The sequence below is a fragment of the Tasmannia lanceolata genome, unplaced genomic scaffold (assembly GCF_043159265.1).
Source record: "Tasmannia lanceolata isolate RefF3 unplaced genomic scaffold, GAP_Taslan_0.1 ptg000054l, whole genome shotgun sequence".
Lineage (NCBI taxonomy): Eukaryota > Viridiplantae > Streptophyta > Magnoliopsida > Canellales > Winteraceae > Tasmannia > Tasmannia lanceolata.
In genome coordinates this window covers 3,039,875-3,059,784 of record NW_027518731.1, presented here as the reverse complement: position 1 = coordinate 3,059,784, position 19,910 = coordinate 3,039,875, and the positions used below count along the sequence as shown (strand labels likewise).

Below are 19,910 nucleotides of genomic sequence, written 5' to 3'. Positions count from 1 at the left end.
AAGGAATTAACCCATTTTGTGTATCTTAATTGTAAATCATTGTAGTCTCCTTCTGGCTTGGGCCCTCAGCAGCCGATCATACAAGCTACGATTTACAATTACAATAGTAGTCTCCTTGGTAAAAGGAATTAACCCAAAAATCCATGTCATCCTATCCCGATTTGAATAATTTACAGAAATAGTGAACACTTTCCTCTATTTTAGCCCTGACTTCAAAAGGATCGTATTCCTCCTTCCCTTTATTTAATGGCATATTCCTCCTTCCTACTAATTTGATACATCTTCATTCTTAAAAAAGTTGGTCCTGACAACAAAGTTTTTAAAAAGGATCCTATTCCAATCACAATGGCTAACATCCAAGGACTTCCACCGCTCATTCATGAACGGCTTGAAATCATGATGAGAAAGCCATACCTTTTCAAATCTCAACTCATCCTCGGTACCAAAGAGAAGTGGTGCGTGGTAAAAAAATTGGGTGGGGGAATCCTTTGGAAAGACCTAGGATAACACCTAATCCGGAGTTAAGAGGAATCTATCTAACCCGCAAAAAAATGGGAAAGCATTAAGAACTCCAGCAATACATCAACGCCCACGAAATATGGTGCTGACACTACAAAGCTCAGCCTAATGGAGCTCCTTATTATCATCATTGCAAGGGGCATAGAATACGGACCTCAACTAGGAGAATGAACCAAATACAACAGTAGTGACAGGGAACATATCTACCCCTATGGATCCGAACACTTTGAATAACAGCGGGGTCCCATAAAACCCAAATTCCTCCATCTAAACCTATACAAAGGAGGATGTCGGACGCCATACCCCCATCCCAAACACACAGAATCTCATCCATAGAAACAGACTCAAACTTTGTGTCCATAAGAAGAGCAACATCCAGATTGATAGAATAAATGAAGACCAACATCCAAACAAATCTCACCAAATATTTGATTATCATTCAATACTTGCAGTGCAACATGGTCCTGCATAAAACTATTATATCATTCAAGTAAAATTTAAAACCCATAAACTTATACATCAATATCACATATGCGGAAAACAAAAACCATTTCCAATTTTTCAAAATGTGTGTATCAGAATAATTTCATAGGTTCTGCAAAATTGGAATCACACCCAGAAATCTTGCATTACAAATTCACAATCCACAAGACAAAAAAATCACAGATTTACAGCTTTTCCAACATCAATAGAATTCGTCTACATATTATCCAATAAATTTACACTACAGGTTCACAAACCATAGGTTTCCATTTCATCCATCAATGTATGTGCATCCAAATTATTACAAAAAACAAGTCATGAAAACATTCCAATTCTTCTAACATGAAAATCCTTCTATCTTTCATAATTCATGAAACACAAACTGAAAATTTGACAAACCCATGTAACCAATATCTCGGATTTTTTTACCTTTTCCAACCTTGATACAGAATCTTAACAAAATGGGTCTCTTAGATTAAGCATTCAAGATATTACAAAAAAACAAGCTAAGAAAAGATTGCAATTTTTCTTACATGAAAATCCTTCTATCTTCCAGAATTCATGAAACATACACTGAAAATTTGACCAACCCATGAAAAAAGGCAACTGATATTGGCACAACAACCTTTTGATAAGTGAACTAACTCACCCTGTCTTTTTTTTTCCAACATGGATATATAATCTAAACAAAATGGGTTTCTAACAGTTCCTAGGGTTTCATCGATTGTGAAATCTCCATGACGCTTTTCACTCTCGGAGCGTACAATGAGTAGAGAACAACTTGTCTTTTTGCGATTTCAAGTTGAGATTTTCCATCGGAAAACGCGGAGGAAGGGTCGGGAAGGCGGTGATTCTGACGGAATCCGTGGATCGTTCTTCTTTTGGCATACTCTCTAATGTTATAATCGGAGAAATCTCGAGCCGTTCTTAAAAGAGAGCGGAAGAGATTGAGGATTTCTGCTTTTGAAGGACCTGAAATCGCCATTGCAGAGAGAGAGATAGAGAGATTAGGGTTAGGGTTAGGGTTTGGGTTTGGAAACCGCCTCTTCTCTCCAATTTTTAAAGAAAAGATTAAGGACATAATAGTAAATCACTTGATATACACGGGACGAGAAATCCCATTTCTTTGATAATGACACTCCATATTTTATTTAGCTGGAGATTTTATTTTTATATGGTGTGTAAGCCTCGTATAGTCCTGTATTTAAAAAAAATACTATACGGCCCACACAATAGCGCATATTTGTCCCCTTTTATTTCCGAAGACACCCTTTCTATTCTATCTATGAACACTCCTTTTACACTATAACTCTATGAGGGTGACGCGAGGAAGAAAAAGGGGAAAATATATCATTTCGAGCTTGTACTTTACCTGCCCTTGAAAATCCATGCCCATCGCCAAAATCCCAAACCCTTCTTCTGCTCTTTCTTTTGTTTGAATTTCGTCGTCCCTCAAAAAAACAGCCACGAAAAAAAAAAAAATGCAAGGAAGTGAAGAGCTCAGCATAGACGAGCTCGCCTCGAATCTCTCCACATACAAAGATCAGCTCCATCAAGTACTCTATTTTTTCTTTTTCTTTTTTGAATTCGATGAATTTATGTGCTTTTTTAATGGTAAAATTTATGCTCTATTGAATTAGATATTTTATGTGTTTCTGGATTGGTTTTATTTTTCCTTGTTAATTTGATTTCATTCATGAGTTCTTGTTTTTTTTTTCCTCTACGAGATTAGGGTTAGGGTTTGCTTTTTTTTTTCTTCACGTAAAGATTGATTTTTTCCCTCCTTTTACTTGTTTATGCTTCGTTGTGTGTGACTTCAAATTAGGGTTTCCTTGCTTTTTTATTTGTGCGGTTTCGTTTTGGTTTCTGACTTGAAATTAGGGTTTTCTCTTTCTTTATTTGTTTTATGTTATCTCAGCTGCGCAATTAGTTCTTTTCTTTTTCTATCGGGTTTTGGGTATTTCGCAAGTTGGGGTTTTTCTTCTTCTTATCTTTATAACCTTTTATATTTTGTTCTTTTTCCTTTCTTTCCTTTGCTTCATTTTGTTTCAAATCATTACTTAAATTATTTTTATATTCTTTTTTTCTATATAAATTAGAGTTTTTTTTTTTTTTTTTCCATGTACCATAGAGGGAGAATTACGGCTTCTTTTAGCAAGAGAAATCACGGTTCTGTTTTTTCTTTCTTTTTTAAATATGTACCATGTATATAAAGTCACGGATTCTATTCCTAATAGAAGTTAGACTTAGTGTTGTGAGGATATATGGTAACATGGATGCCAAGAATCAAAGTTTATTCAAGTGGGAGGGTCATTTAATAGAGGTAGTGTGTCAAAGTGTTCTAATAGGGAAGGTTTGGTGGTGGATCAGTTTAATACATTTGTTGTCTTTGAAGACCGGGCGGGTCGATTTCATGGGGAGAGAGAGAGAGAGAGAGAGAGAGAGAGAGAGAGAGAGAGAGAGAGAGAGAGAGAGAGAGAGAGAGAGAGAGAGAGAGAGCCCTTCCTAAACATATATCGGATTATGTTTCAATCTTCTTGGAGATGGACAATGTTGATTGGAAGTTCTGGCCTTCAAAAAATACTTAAGTGGTGGAGCAAGATTGAGGTTATAGAATGGGAAGGTTTACAATTCACTAGTGAGAAAATTTATAGATTTTAATAAAAAATTAAGGAGTGAATGTTTACATCCTTCAGATCCTTTGCTCGAAAGAAAGGAATCATTTTTGGAGAGATTGGGTGGATCAACAATGCGGAAGAAATAAGTCTTTTCGAAGAGTAGACGTTTAGATGGTTTGTTCTCAATAATGAATCTGAAGAGATGGTTAGATGGGAAGAGGTTATTTGGTGCCCAAAATTCAAGGCCTCATGGCTAAAGAAGGTGACAAGAGGACTACTTACTTCCATGTAATAATATGCATGAGATGTAGAAACCGCATTAAGTGCCTAATGTGGGGAGACTTGTCGAGGATAGCGGATGGAAGATACTATTTGAAATACTATGATGGTTTGTGTTACGTGCCTAATCGGCTGTAACGGAAATAAACAAAAAGAAAATAGAAATGAGGGGGAGAGAGGTTGATTTGAGGCAACCTGACCTCCTAATGGCTCGATTCGAGAGGAACCATGACTCTCCTCAAAACAAAGTTTCCTTTGCTGTTGTAAAATTCTCTTCTTCTTCATTTTCATTGAAATAGAGTTACTTAAATACAAGCACAAAGAGAGTGCCACATAATCAACCCATTTACCCACTAACATCACATTCAATGAAAACTAACACAACAACCCTAGCATAAGTAACTATCTAATAACTAATTTGTAACTACAACACATACACAAAACAAGTACGTATCATTCCTTCCCCCTTAAAACAACCTTGTCCTCAAGGTTGAATTTGTTTGAGAAAATCTTTATCTCACCGGGATCCCAAATCTTAATGGTCACGATCATTTGGACCTTGCCTTCAATATGCATTGTGATGAAAGTTAAAAAGAAATATGATTCTTCCATAAGCCGCATCGAAATGGTGGAATGATCAAGTGGTCGGTCAAAATCAAAATGATGTTTGGCATGCTGTTCAACTAAAGTATCTTCGTCCCCATCAATTCTGGCATTTTTCTTCACATGAACAACAACACTTCCAAGATTTAACTTTTCTCTGTCTTTGAGCATTTCTTTGATCTCTTTGCTGATTTTTTCCAAGAATTCCACAAATCGCAGGTGTTCTTCCATCATTTAAAAAAAAAGCACTTTGATTTTCCGGAAATCATCGCGTAGGGATTCCAAAAGCTCCGAATACGTACCCATGGTGCAGGATCGACGGCTCTGGACCACTTGTTGCGTGCCTAATCGGCCGTAACGGAAATAAACAAAAAGAAAGTAGAAATGAGGGGGAGAGAGAGGTTGATTTGAGGCAACCAGACTCCTAATTGCTCGATTCGAGAGGAACCATGACTCTCCTCAAAACAAAGTTTCCTTTGCTGTTGTAAAATTCTCTTCTTCTTCATTTTCATTGAAATAGAGTTACTTAAATACAAGCACAAAGAGAGTGCCACATAATCAACCCATTTACCCACTAACATCACATTCAATGAAAACTGACACCACAACCCTAGCATAAGTAACTATCTAAAAACTAATTTGTAACTACAGCACATACACAAAACAAGTATGTATCAGTTTGTACCCTAGATGTTAAGTGGCACACCTTTGGAGTTCCTTTCGTTTATAACTAGAAACCCCATATGTCAGAGAAATATTAATGTCCATTCCATCCATAAGTTGAAGAGTAAAATAAATAACATGATCATCAACTTCCGAAACATGTGATATATCTATATTTAAAATGAACCTTACTATTCCACACATGCACAATAACGCATGTCACTAAGTGTTTGATCTTGTTAAACCATTATGGATGATTGTCTTATTTATGTGGTGATTTTTAGGTGAGTATTTGTAATAATTCTAGCATTTCTTGAAGTTTCATGTTAAATTTCTGCTATTTCTATGGTCTTCTATAAATTTCTATGATTTTTACAAGATTTTCATAAACTTCCACGAAGTACTTCTACTTCTGTGGGGATTCAAGTCCAGACCGAAACCGAATGTTGAATCCTTGCTTGGTAGGATGGTGATGAGAAGGTTGATAGTGGGCTTCTTAAATATAGTCACTCCTGCAATTACCCTTCTCCAATTTACAGATGACATTTGGGTGTTTTTTGGGGATTTTACGACTCAAATAATTGAAGGAGATTCGAAGAATTTGATAAGTTGGATTAGCGGAACACACTCTTTCCCATGGAGATTTGCACTGGTTCGATGAAATCCAAGATATTATCGGTGGCCCTCATCCTAAGGCGTATCATGTTAAAAGATCCGCTAATGTTGTAGCCGATAAGTTAGCCAAGGATGGAGTAGATAGGGAGAGCATGCAATCGTTTGATTATCTTCCTCCTTGATATTCTCTCTTGTATTCCCTTCTGTATTGTATTGTATATTTTCCGTATATTGCTCTGGGCTTTTTGGCCCCTATTTATAGATCATACTTACCTCTTTAGAAAAAAAAGGTAGCTTGGAATGTTTCTTAGATGGTTTGCATTTGCGTGCGGTTTGAGGATGAATATGGAAAGAGTATTTTAGTGGGAGATAATGAAACAAATGAGAGGGATGACTGAGTTACCGTTTGTATTTGATTGCATGGCGGGGAGCTTACGGATGACCTACTTTGGCTTATTTCTTGATTTGCACACATCTTCAAAGGCAGTGTGGGATCTCATGGTGAAGTGCATAGAGAAGAAATGGGCTCATTGGGGGAAGAACTTTCTTCATTTGGGGAAAGGATTACCCTCATTAAGGCTTCCTTACCAAGCTTGCCAACTTATTCTCTGTCTCTCTTCTAAACCCTGGTGGCAGCAACTAAGAATATTCATAAGCTTCAAGGAGATCTTTCGTGGGAAGGAAAGGAGGAAGGCACACGAATTAGTTCTTATTAATTGGGAGGAAGTTTGCAAATCTAAACTCTAAAGTGCATGGCCACCTTTGTACCGGTAAATTTTGTAAGTAAAGCTCTTTCAAGGTAAGTGGTTATTGAGAGGAAGACACAAGAATTAGTCATCTTATTAATTGGGATGAGGTTTGCAAATCTTAAGTGCATGTCCACCTTTGTGCCCGTTCGGGGGCTGAGAAAGGAGGGATTTAGGTACTTGAGAGGCTTAGGAACATGCTCATTGATTTTTCATTTTTTCTTTTCTTTCTTTCTTTATTTATTTATTATTTTTTAGTGAGAGAAGTGCTTTTACGAAGGGTCAGGTTTAGGGTGAGTATGGGTGAGAGAATAAGGTGTTGGAAACTTGGAAGCTCTCTCTCCCCCCAGGAACCATGATCATTATTGAAGAGAAGAAGGGTTAGAGGATGAGAGAAAATAGAGAAAGGGAGGAAGAGAGGAGAGAACGAGAGAAGAGGGAATGGGTATGTACCCCTTCTTGGGTTCATCCCTCCTGTTATTAATCACTTGTCATAAAAAGGAAAAATTACGTATTTTCCCTTTTAGGCTTAAAACACTATAAAACATAAAATAAGCCTTCTCTTCCAATCCTTCCCCAGTTCCCCTCGAGCACGTGCATGGATATTGTGCATGCCCATGTGGAACAACTTTAGTGAGAATGTCGACTAGTTGATCTTCAGATCGAACATAAGGAACTGTAATGACCTTGGCGTCCACCTTCTCTCTGACAAAGTGACAATAAACTTCTATGTGCTTGGTTCTTTCATGAAAAACTGGATTAGAAGTATATGTATTGCAACTTGGTTGTCACAATATAGTTTCATAGGGATATCAACTCTTACTCCCATTTCTCCAGGAACAATTTTTTTAAGCGACATAAGCACTTAAGTTGCATGAGCAATAACCCTATACTCAACCTCTAAGCTAGACCTAGCAACCAAAATGTTTTTTTTCTCCTCCACGTGACAATATTACCTCCATCGAAATTACGATAGCCATTAGTGGATATATGATCTGTGTGAGATCCAGTTCAATCCGCATCAACACATCCTTCTACCATTAGGTGACCTCTGTGGCATATATTGAATGGCCTTTTAGGTGTTCCCATCGAATGCTTTAGGATTTTGTACCACTTCCAAGTGTATTGATCGAGGTGAGTGCACGAATCTGCTAGCTACACTCATGCCATATGCAGTATCTGAACGAGTGATCATGAGGTAAATAGGCTTACTTACCAATCTTTCATCTCCTCCTGGATTAGTTATCAAATCTCCTTGGTGGTCTTCTAATCTATGGCTTGGTACCACAGGGCATTCTATGCGTCTAGCTTTAATGTTCCTTCAACAGGTCAAGAACATACTTTCACTAAAATATAAAGATACCTCGTTTTGATTGTCAGATCAAACATAAGGAACCATGAAGACTTTAGATTAGAAGTATATGCATTGCACAAAGAAAAAACTAGATCAGAAGTATATATATTGCATATTCGTATTCAGAATAGAGTTTCATAGGGCTATAAACTCTTACTTCCATTTCTCCAAGAACTATATTAAGTCACATAAGCTCACAAGTTGCATGAGCTATGACCCTAAACTCAGCATCTGCACTAGACCTAGCAACCACATCATGTTTCTTGCTCTTCCATGTAATAATATTACCTTAGATGAAAGTACAATAGCCACTAGTGGATATACGATTCGTGTGAGAACCAACCCAATCTGCATCAACATATCCTTCTACTTATAGGTGGCCTAATGTAATCTCTCTGCGCTTAACTTCAGCCTGGGGCATTGTGGGGTGGCCTATGCCAGTGATAACATTATTGATGTTTGTAGAGGAAAGAATATCTTTTCATCGTATCTTAGGAGAGGCTAGTTAGTTCAAAGGTTTGTTAGCCAAAGAAGGTGTATAGAGAGTTGATATCTGTGGGGCAATCTATGCCTCTCTTGTAACCTGCTATTTCTTCCTCTTAGTGAAGTTGCTGTTACATTTCAAAAGGAACATGATACCTTATCAGCCGAAACATTTCTTTCATCACTTTGGCTTCTGGTAAAAGATTAGGGCTTTCAATTCATTTAAGGGCTTCATCTTCTAGAGTCTTCTGTTTGTGGTGTTTTTTTTTTTGAATGGTTTCTGTTTGTGGTTACTTTCTTCCTCTGTCTTTTTTTTTCCATGTTTTTGAATGCTAACTTGCTCTTATTTTCCTTTTGTTTTTCAATGTTGACGTTCTCTTCATGTATTCCAACATTTTTTTCTCCACATTAAAAAATGAGACTTTGAACGGATGCATTTCACCACCTATAGTTCCTAAAACAAGATATTTATTCTTACGATGCATTTCATTTTATTTTAGTCTCTTTTTCTGTTTGAGAGAATCTTCCTGGTGCCATTATTTAGAAAAATAAGAAAGAAATTTTATTTCCTGTTGAATGATTTGTTTATTTTTAATGAGTTAGGTTAGAAAACTCTTGGCTGATGACCCTGGAAACACCGAATATGCCGACATGGAAAAGGAGCTTGAAGAGGTGAGCAACATCTGCAATTGTTCTTTGATTTTGATTTTTTGTTTTGATTCTAGCTGTGTTGATTATATCATCACCATGTAATTTATTCAAACACCTAATTTAGTAACAAGATGAAATGGTGAACTGTTCTCGGGTGAAGAGAAGTTTGCAGAGCCCTCTGTAGATATAATTGTTGGAATTTCTGGATTTACTATTGTCTTATATTTCCCTTTTAAAAGAAAACATCAACATGTTGTTTGAGCAGGGCAGCACAATTTGGTTGCATACAGGCAGAGGAATTCTCATGGATTTTCATTTTTATTTTTTACTTTGAAAAGGTGAGATGGGTGCTTACATTCCAGCATGGCTCTTATATATGGACAATGAGAGCTATATGGAGAATTAACGATAAAAAAAAGAAAAAAAATATCGTGGCTTTATCTAGATGCCCATCACCCCTATCTTGGTTGCTGTGCAGGTGCTATGTGTCGTGATGGCCTGCCTGCCTGTCCTCTCCTCATTTCAGATGTTCACGCTCTGATTCTAAGTTCGAGATCGAATCTAAGGGCATGTTCGACAAGACTTCTCATTCTCGCCTAAAGAATCGGGAGGAAACGGAGTGATGAGAAATTTTAGAAATGGTTATTTATCGCTTCACGGAATCCTACTTTTTAGTAGAAAAAGTAGCAGAAATTTTGGAAACGGACCTTAGTGGGTCACGCAGCCGAACAAGATTTTTGAGATTTTTTTGGCTTTTGTCATTCTCCACCCCTAAAAAAATGGAAAATCCCGTAAAAGAATAGTTGCCGAACACACCCTAAGTTTGGGTTTTTTTAGTAAAAAAAGTCGGTTGATTTGTTTCTTGTTGTTTAGGCTGATATTTGTTGAATTTATGGGGATGCAGGTGATTGCTTTGACAGAGGAACTCCTAACGACTGCAAAACAAACTGAGTTTTCCGAGTTGATTGGTGGGACAGATGCAGATGTGTCTCCTGGTCTGGGCCATTCTGATGGGTCACCTAAGTCTAAAATGGTAAATCTATTTATATAAGAATTCTTGTTTCTTTTTTACATCTGCATCACATTCACAAAGTTGTAAGGTTGTGGTTTAGCAATGTCACCTTAGTTTAAACCAGTAAGTCTAATTATATAAGCTTTCTTGATTCCTTTTTACATCTGCATCACATTCAGAAAGTTGCAAGGGTCGGGTTTGGAAATCTCCAAAGAATGCCAATTACTCGTCAGATCATCATTAGTTTGATGTGTCAATTTATAATGACGGAAAAAAATAAGAGACTGAGGTACTTGTAGCCGAAATGAATAAGAAGGTTGGATAGAGGCCCAAATTTGTATCTGAGACAGAAATACAACTTGTCTCATTCACCAGCGTATATGTAATCATGATTATAAACATGTGATGTCAGTCTTGTCATTTATTTTTATTAGTTGAAGTCCATATTCTCAGTGTTGGCGATGATTACATATTACCACGGTGAATGTGTGTGCTTGATCACTTGTGTGCCTTTGTGCTTGTCTATGCCCTTGCACCTGTTTTTTATTTTATTTTTTATTTTGGTAAATTTGCTCCATTGATATTCCTTCCTCAGTTTTCCAAGACTATCTCCTTATGATTTTTGAGTACCTTTGCCTATATAGTTATTTCATTTGTGGATTGGCTTTCTATTTGCCTGTAGTTCTTGCTCTACAGTCCATATTTGCTTTTTTAGAGCTTACATATTATCTTTTTTTTCAGGCATCAAGCAAGTTCTCTGAAACATTTGATAGGTTTCCTGTTGGCACAAAAGTTCAGGCTGTTTGGAGTGAAGACGGGGAGTGGTACGTACAGAAACTTTGGATTGCTTTATTAGTTTCTTGTGTTCTGTTTATTTTCATTTGTTTTACCATTTCCTTGTATGTGTTTGATTAGTTGAGTGTTCAGGTATGATGCAACAATCGAGGCCTTTACTCCAAATGGATACTATGTCTCTTATGATGAATGGGGGAATAAGGAAGAGGTATGCTTTTTATTACAACATACCTTAGTACTTTGAACTTAAAGCCTCTATCAATTAATGGCTATTTTGTGTGAAATCTTTCTTTATGATTATCTCAATCTTAGGTGGATTTTACATGTGTGGCTACTAGACAAGAGCTTACAAAGTAGCACAGAAAGCTAACTAATGTGTATCTTATTGGATCCAAAAAATTGAGTCTCAGGGATAATAGCACATGTATTTTTTGAAACTAACAATGACAGATGTATCGTTTGAATGGTCCAAAAAAATCATTTTGATATATTGTTGATCCAAAATTTTGAGATCACTATCACAAATCATTCTGCTCACCAATGCTAAAATTCACTGAGAAGGTATTTGTAAGAGTCACAACTGTACAATGATCTACAGGTTGCTTGGTACTACCCATACATATATAATTTTCTTCCCTTTTTTCCCTTCTTCTCCTCCTAAGAGGCTTCTTCCTCTCTGGCTGCTATTGATAACTTTGATGATTTTCTAAGGACTTAATTTTACTGGATTTCACCTTTCTAAAATCTTCTTTTTTAGGCTTTTTATATTATTTATTTACTTTTCAAATCTGAACCTGTTGGTATTTGCCTCCCGAATTTCTCAAGGTGAACTGATGATGGTATGGCTGCTTGTTAAAGTGGGAAGTATGGCTGTTTGTATGTGTGTGAGGGAGGGAGGGAGGGAGAATCCTCTTTTTTTTAGGCTTTTTATATTATTTATTTACTTTTCAAATCTGAACCTGATGGTATTCGCCTCCCGAATTTCTCAAGGTGAACTGCTGATGGTATGGCTGCTTGTTAAAGTGGGAATTGAGGGAGGGGAGGATCCTCTTTTTTTTAGGCCTTTTATATTATTTATTTACTTTTCAAATCTGAACCTGATGGTATTCGCCTCCCTAATTTCTCAAGGTGAACTGCTGATGGTATGGCTGCTTGTTAAAGTGGGAAGTGAGAGTGGGAGGGAGGGAGTATCCTCTTTTTTTAGGCCTTTTATATTATTTATTTACTTTTCAAATCTGAACCTGATGGTATTCGCCTCCAGAATTTCTCAAGGTGAACTGCTGATGGTATGGCTGCTTGTTAAAGTGGGAAGTATGGCTGTTTGTGTGTGTGAGGGAGGGAGGGAGGGAGGCATCTTGGTCTGTCAAACAGATCTAAAGGGGGACTGGTATGATAAATCCGGGTCTGTGAAACAGATCTTGACCGTTTAAAAATCCAGGACTGTATTTTACAGTTCTGAAAATTCAGGACCGCAGGGACTGGGTAGGGGGTTTAAGGACAGGTTTTGGTCTAATCCAGGAAGTTTAGGGGTGAGAGAATTTCTGAAGTTTATTACTTTTCTGAAAGGTCAGAAGTGCAGGGGTTCTTGATCGTGGGTTTGGGCTGGAATGGAGGTAAACACTTGACTGAAAATCTCAGGTTTAGGGGCTGTTTTGAGAGGTTGATAGGAACATGTTGGGTGGAGCCGACAATATAGGGCTGATGGACTGCTGGCGAAGGGTTTTAGGACTATTCTTGATTAGAGCTGTTCATGAAATAGGTCTAGGGTTTAGGTTTCTGGGAAAAAAATGACAGCAAGGGTTTTGATTGATGGGGTCTGTGGACTGAGAATAGGTGTTATGGGCAGGATTTTGGGGACTGTTTCTTGATTCTGTGAACAGATCAAGAACAATTCAAGAACGGGATCTAGTGCTGGGACTATTGATTGGCAGGTACGAAAAGACTGTTGTGAATGGTTGGGAAAAGATGGAATGTGATCAACTGGTTGGATGCTAGAATTTTGAGCATCTAACACAGTAAATTGGGGGAAATTCAAGAAATGGAATCCAGAAATAAAAACTGAAATAAAGTAAATAAAATTGAGGGGAGAGGAGCAGAAAGTACTTGGAATCGCTCCAGGGGTTCCTGGGAATCACACACAGGCTGTCAAGGCTTTACACTGAGCAGATGGCCTGGGGGGGGGGGGGGGGGGGGGGTGGGGGGGCTGAACCATGGGCATGTAAAATTGCAGAAAACTAAACTTTCATTCATTCAGTTGTGTTTCCAAATGGCCAATGGCCTTACGTTTATAGAGAAACCAAAACCACACAAGATTGTGGGTGGGAAGCTAGTAGAAGTCTACATTTACTTCAACTCTAGAACAAAACATATACTATGATTCCTTTTGGTCAACGACTAAAACACAGACTCAAAACTGACTAAAAAAATGAACTCTAAACTAAAAGGACTCTTAAAAAGACACTGGCCTATAACTAGAACTCCAAACCCAACGTTGCGAGGTGTAGGTCGGCCCTCAGGGTTCACTTAAATGAGTTAAGTGAATTAAAGATGGGCTCTTGTTATTCACTTAAGTGGGTTAAGAGAATGAAAAGGTAAATGACTTAAATACAGTCAAATGACATAAAAACACACTTCCCACTTAAAATTTTTGTAAAACAAGTGTGGGGCATATTTAAAACATCCTTCAAGTGACAAGTGATTTGGGTGGGAAAATACTTTGATACCCACTATGATGAAGACTTAAATACCAAGACTACATAAAACGCTCTTTTATGACTAGCGATGGGCCATATCTCCCTAACCCCTTGATTTGAAGAGAACTCACTTTCTACAGGAATTAGTGTTTGTATCAACATTCAGCACCAAAAAAATTCGTCCATATATCACTTAAGAAGCTTGGATACAAATAGAACCCAATTGGGTCCACTATTGAATTTAGCGTGATGTCATGGTGAAGTCACCAGTACGGATGACAAAGCCCTCATTAGCCTTCTTTTTTTTTTAAAGAGCTTTCCTCAATCCCTCGTACCGGTCTTGATCCCTACACTTCATGGCAACAGAGCAGCTCAAACCACTAGAGCATGTAGGAAATTGGTTGGCCTTCTTTTTCTTGTTCTTCTTGTTTTTCTCCTTCATCAAGAGGGAGAACCTTGGCGCACCAGTAAGGTTGCGCCATTGTGACCTGGTGGTCACAGGTTGAGTCACGGAAACAGCCTCTCTGCAAAGCAGGGGTAAGGCTGCGTACATCTAGCCATCCCCAGACCCTGCAATGGCGGGAGCCTCGTGCACTAGGCCGCCCTTGTTTTTCTCCTTCACAAGTTCGTTGTCAGCTCTTGGTTCAGTTGGGAACTACGATTTGGATCATTCTCACTAGCTGAAGTAAATTTGCCCTTGTATTCAAATTATTGGAGTATCGTGAGATGTTTTCAGTTGATTGATCCTTAAGTCATGTTATGTAAACACGACACGTTGCGTGAGGTGGATCAGCCCTGTGTCCGATCCTATGAATTACCTGGCTTCCTTTTTCCACATATCACGTGCTGATCGCAATCTCCTTTCTTTTATTTTTCCATCTTTCTCTTCATTCCAGGTGATCATGCTCTAACCTTCATCTTGGACATTCACGGGAACAATGTCCAACTTCCTCTCACTTGAAATGTTTAGCGAAGCAACCATTTTTTTTTTGTGGTAGTAGACTTGGTGTCTTGTTCTCATCGTTGTTACCTTTCCCAGGCGTGATAGTAATCACATACCTTGGATTCAATTGCCCATGGCCAATTGCTCCACTATGGCTCTACCTTAATTACATGATTCATCTCTCACATATATATGATACGGATGTCCAATTTTTCAAAACTCGGATTTGGATGAGAACTTTTCCACAACAAAAGGGAGTCGACTCTGGCTAGTCAATGATTGGTGTGGTCAAATTTTTATCAAAGGAGTTTTAAATGACTTGGTAGAGAAAAATTTGGACGAGAACTTGACGATGGTGAATGGAAGTCGACTTGGGTGAGTGAACGACGCGAGGAGTCTTTAAATAGTGGGGATGTCAATAGAGTTACTTTCCAATTTAGTTGCTAATTTTATTGCATCTGTCCTCGTTCATATGTTTTGTAACGTTACTTGTCAATTGTCATGCATAGGTGTCTGCCAATATAACATGACACTAATTGCAGTTCATATTCAAGTGAATTGTTACGTGTTGGAAAATGTTGTAGGATAATCTTTCAATTACACTAATTTCAAGTGCCCAATATAACATGACATTATCCTAATTGTTGTAGGATAATGTTTATCTATATAATGATGAAGGATCCAAGTGTTCCATTAAATAAGAAAAGAAAAAACTGAATGATAAAGTTGGTATGCTGGTTCAAAGAGGAGCTTTATGTGGCTGAGCTCTTGCTAGATTTCCTTCTTTGTTTTCTCTTAAGATTATAAATCAACATGAGTTGTGCGAGTGCTCCTTTCAGGTGGATCCTGGAAATGTGAGGCCCATTCAAGGTGTTGTTGATACTTTGGTAGAAGCTGAAAGAGAAGCAGAAGCTACTAAACAAGCCATTAAAAGGAAGATTGCACAAGCAGCCAATGCAGATTTTCAATCACGAAATTTACCTGCAAAGCTTCGTATAGAGCCTGATGACCCTGAAGATGTGGTAGGTAGCATTGTATTGGTGTTTTTATGCTTATTCTTATTTAATTTTTGGTAATTAAATTTGTCGTTTTCTTTTGGTAATTGGAATGCTATATACATGTTATATTACATCTAAATACACGTGAATTCTATGTACATGTTATATTGCATCGAAATATATGTATGTGTCAATTTACATGTGATATATGTCAATTTACATGTGATATTGCTTTCAAGGGCTTGTGCATTTTTGCTTTTCAAAAAGAAGAAGAAGAAGAAGTGCTTGTGCATTTAAAGCTCACCACTTTGTAAAGCGTAAAATCTTGTAAAAATATTTATTAAATAAATGAGAGGATGGTAAAAAAATATGAAGACTACATGGCCATTTTGTTAATCTTTCTCCCCACAACCAAAAGTTGGCATAATTTTTTCATGCGTGGTAATTAGACAGATTGTCATATTCTTTTGAAGCCACATGTTATAAACAGTGTTCTGCATCTATTATGAAAATTGAATTGGGTTGTAAAATCTAAAAAATAGATCGTAAATTGTAATTTTTTTCTTGTTTAGATTTGTATAAAATTAATGATAATATAAAACTACTCAAATTGTGGAAAAAGATAAGATATGACTAGATAAATCATATCAAATGGTAAAGATAAAATTTCAAACATTTGTTATGAAGTGCATGCGAGTTTATGGAGAACATGCAGGATCAGAGAAGGAGATGCAATCTAAAGAACTCTGTCCCATGGAAGTACGGCAAGATTGGGATAGTACAGAGAAGGAGAAGCTTGATTTAAGCAACAATGCTATGAACAGAGATACGAATGATGACATACGATAATGCGAAGGAAACACTTAGAGTTAGACTATCGTGATAGTCTGAATGTGACTGGTCTTGTAGAGAATTCAGTTTTACTGATTTTAGGTTTAGGAGTTGTAGAAAGACTTGATGGCTAGGAACATAACAGAGAAATGACCTTGGATAGGAGAGAATGGAAGAAAATGATCCATGTAGACGAACCCAACTAGTGTCAGGATTAGACTTAGTCAATTAGAGCCGGGGATTCTTTCACATTCTTCATGAAAAATTTCTAAAGGATTCATCAGCCGACCCCAACTAGTTTGGGACAAAGGCTTAGTTCAGTTGAGTTGAGGTTTAGGAGTTGTAGAAGGTGAAACTTGAAGATACCTACGTTTCCAGGATAGGATCGATCTGAAGATTGGTGGGAAGTTCAGATATGTCTCTCGAAAGGGAGGGTTTGAGCCTCCCAAGAAGGTAGAACACTCTTGCGGCAAAGGGCCTGAGGTCAGAGGGTGAAAAGGAGGACTTGATGCTCCGTCGAAAGGAAGTAATTTCCATAACCCAAGAGGTTAGGGACTTAAATTCTCATGCTGGGGATTCAGGAGGAGAAGATCATGAGATGGACATTGCTGATTGGAAGGGAGGGTATCCAAAACAAAGTCTGATGGGGTTTTGAAAATAAAGGTGGAGCTATCTAGTGCCCTTGAACACTTAGCCTACTTGAAGAGGTGATAACGAACTTTCATCCAAGATGGTCTCTAGAAGAGCCAATAGATTTTTGAAATGAAGGTGGAGTCTGGTGCACTTGAATTTTTGACATTCTTGAAGAATTTAGCCTTGCTTGGATGGTTTCTAAGAGAGCGAAAACGTGGATAGGAGTGAAATTGGACACGTCCCAGAGGGAGTGGGAACACCGAGAAGAGCAGAGACTCTCGTCTCCTAATGTTGTCCTCTAGTCAAGAGGCAGAGGCAGTGTTGACCATAGCAAACAGAGGATTATCTGCCCGCCTCAGAAGCTTTCTGGCTCAGTCAGTTAGTGGTGAGTGCGAACAAGAAAACCTATTGGTTTTGCTTTTATGGAATTTTGTTGCAGTCTTGGATTTCAATACCATTCTGGCGCTGGGGGCCGATTGAAAGTGCCCCTGGACTTGACTTTGAGTCTGCTACTGTGAGGAATGTTGAATACACTCAAGTCATGGTGGAAGGCAATGCAATTAACACTGAGAGGAAGAAGAGTTGGATTCATCTAAAAAAGCAAGTTGGATGGAATAGATGATGAAGGGGTGCATGACTAATTATTTTTGTTCTAAAATTGCAATTACATTTAGAATATCTTATTGTTGGATCTATATGTTGTTCTTATTGTTGACTCTTGTCTTGCTTATTTATTTTTGGAAACTTTGGAAAATTTAGGTGTTGACTAATAACCATTGCATTTGCAGAAAGCTGCTAAACGTAAGAAGATACATGCTTTCAAGTCAAAGGTTAGGTTCGAGCAACTTGAAGTAACACAAAATAAGCGGCAGAATGCTTGGCAGCAATTTCAAACGACCAAAGGCAGTTCTAAGAAGGTGATTTCTGGCACACTATGCTTTCACATGTACTTAAGAAATAGAGTGTTGAATGAGATTTGTGGACCAATTGCTTATCCACGGTGGGTCCATCAATATATGAGCTATGTGTATGTATGGCCTTTGAGCCCCTCCAGCACTTGGTTCGAATGCATGCACCTGCAGCCACCTTATTTTTTACATCTGCTAGTAATTTTAATGCCTTGGCAATTTTAGAACTGTTTAACTTGGAACACTGGTGAGTTGATCAGCGGGTTTTTTTATTGGCTCATCTGAGTGTCAACCTAGGAATTGAAGACCAATTTTTGACTCTCAGTTCAAGTCATTGAATATTTGGCTCTTGGTGTAACCTAGTCACAGGCAATTTTTATATACCAGAAAACCTTGATTTGCCTTTATTTATTGTTGTTTTGTACATACTGCATAATATACATATGGATATTAATCTCAATAATCTTCGGTTTAGTATTTATCTACTAATGGCATATTGTTCGTTTTGTTTATGTGAAGTATTGCCTTGTCGGGTTTCCTGTGGTATGCTTTTCCATTTGCAAGTTTTATAGCTTCTTTACCCATGCATTTATGGGAGTTGCTAGGGACCATCGCACAAGGCATTTTGCGGACGGGCTGTTGCACGAGAGAGCAGCCACACAGGCTCAGTTTTGTCTTGTCCATTTAGTTCATATGAGGTGGCTGTTCTGTCATGCAACAGGCCCGTCCGTGAAATGCCTTATGCGATGGTCCCTTCATCCATTTAATTCATATGAGGTGGCTGCTTTCTCATGCAACAGCCCGTCCGCGAAATGCCTTATGCGATGATCCCTAGCAAATCCCTGTATTTATGTTTCTTCATTATACACTCATAGGTACAACTAAATATGCATTTAGTATCATTTAACAGCTTTTGGAAGCTTTATCCTATGTAGATTTTTTGTTCATTACTACTCTCTGTCATGCTTTTACAGATTGGGTTCTTCTCGGGGCGAAAGCGGGAGAGCATCTTTAAGTCTCCCGATGACCCGAGGGGGAAGGTTGGCGTCACAGGCAGCGGGAAGGGATTGACAGAATTCCAGAGGAGGGAAAAACATCTCCATCTCAAGGGGGCAGGCTCTGAAACTGAAGAATAGATCCTACTCATTCTTGCTCTCCACTCTTCGACAAGAGCAGAAAAACCCGGGTTATGAAGGATGGGCCGTCAGGATTAAAACCCAGAATGATCTGAATTCAAGCATGAAGAAACTTCTTTTTTGTATGTGTAATTTTTCCCTGATGGGAAGCAAGAATCTGCACATCTTAAATAACTTTCATATTGTTACTGTACCACATTTTTCGTGGTGAATCTATGTGCAATCTCCCTCATACAATATTCCATGTATCAATTTTCGTGAGTTTGAAGCCTTAGTGGGATCACATATTCCTATTGAACAAAACAATTTGGTGTAGAAGCGATACACTGGACTATGTGCTATCCTGCACAATCAACCATAGGGAGAGCCATTTGCTACCTTCAACAGCTGTGCCGGTGTTGCTACTACCTCTGTAATCAGATGGGTGACAGCATATACACTGAAATTTGGTGTATAAGCTATACACTGGACAATCATGTGGTATGCTCACAATCATCCAGGCGACTGAAAAGAGAGGGAAGAATGATAAAATGAAGGATGCCCTTGCAAAATCCAGCTAGAAGAGATCAACCCTTTGGTCTATCTCAACAAAGTACATTTATATGGGTATAGAAAAATATGAAAACGGTGCAGACAAATATAAAATTAAAGGAAACAATAAATGCACTTTGTTGAGAAGGACCAATAGTAGATTGATTTTTGCAAGGGCTCTTTCAGTTTATCATTCCTTGTATAGCATCCACATTAACCTTGATCTTAGGCTATTTACTTTGAAAAGTAATAGTTTTGAAAGGAAAAAGATTCAAGGTTTCGATCCTACGATCAACCAATGCGTTACACTATTAGTACTCTCATCAACATGAACAAAGAAACGTAAAAAAGGTCCAAAGAATTACCATTCATTTACATTCTGGCTCTTAACAAAAATTCATCATGTGCATAAAACT

The 19,910-nt window shown here is 38.0% G+C and overlaps 2 protein-coding genes across 3 annotated transcripts; one reads left to right on the top strand and one right to left on the bottom strand.

Moving 5' to 3' along the window:
• Positions 1-1,406: 1,406 nt before the first annotated feature.
• On the bottom strand, positions 1,407-2,133 carry LOC143864687 (LYR family of Fe/S cluster biogenesis protein). The gene has a single exon (XM_077375442.1). It carries the CDS (start codon positions 2,081-2,083, stop codon positions 1,712-1,714), a length of 372 nt encoding a protein of 123 aa, XP_077231557.1. The 5' UTR covers positions 2,084-2,133; the 3' UTR covers positions 1,407-1,711.
• Positions 2,134-2,326: 193 nt separating this feature from the next.
• Positions 2,327-19,224, top strand: LOC143864686 (nucleic acid binding/RNA binding protein). 2 transcript variants are annotated; one of them, XM_077375440.1, is made up of 8 exons: positions 2,327-2,558; positions 8,967-9,035; positions 9,919-10,047; positions 10,768-10,850; positions 10,954-11,029; positions 15,297-15,479; positions 17,708-17,836; positions 18,802-19,224. In XM_077375440.1, exons 1-8 carry the CDS (start codon positions 2,484-2,486, stop codon positions 18,961-18,963), a joined length of 906 nt encoding a protein of 301 aa, XP_077231555.1. In that variant the 5' UTR covers positions 2,327-2,483; the 3' UTR covers positions 18,964-19,224. The 2 variants fall into 2 exon arrangements, with proteins under 2 accessions (XP_077231555.1, XP_077231556.1); XM_077375441.1 differs by lacking the exons at positions 2,327-2,558; positions 8,967-9,035 and adding an exon at positions 9,519-9,655.
• The last annotated feature ends 686 nt before the right edge of the window (positions 19,225-19,910 follow it).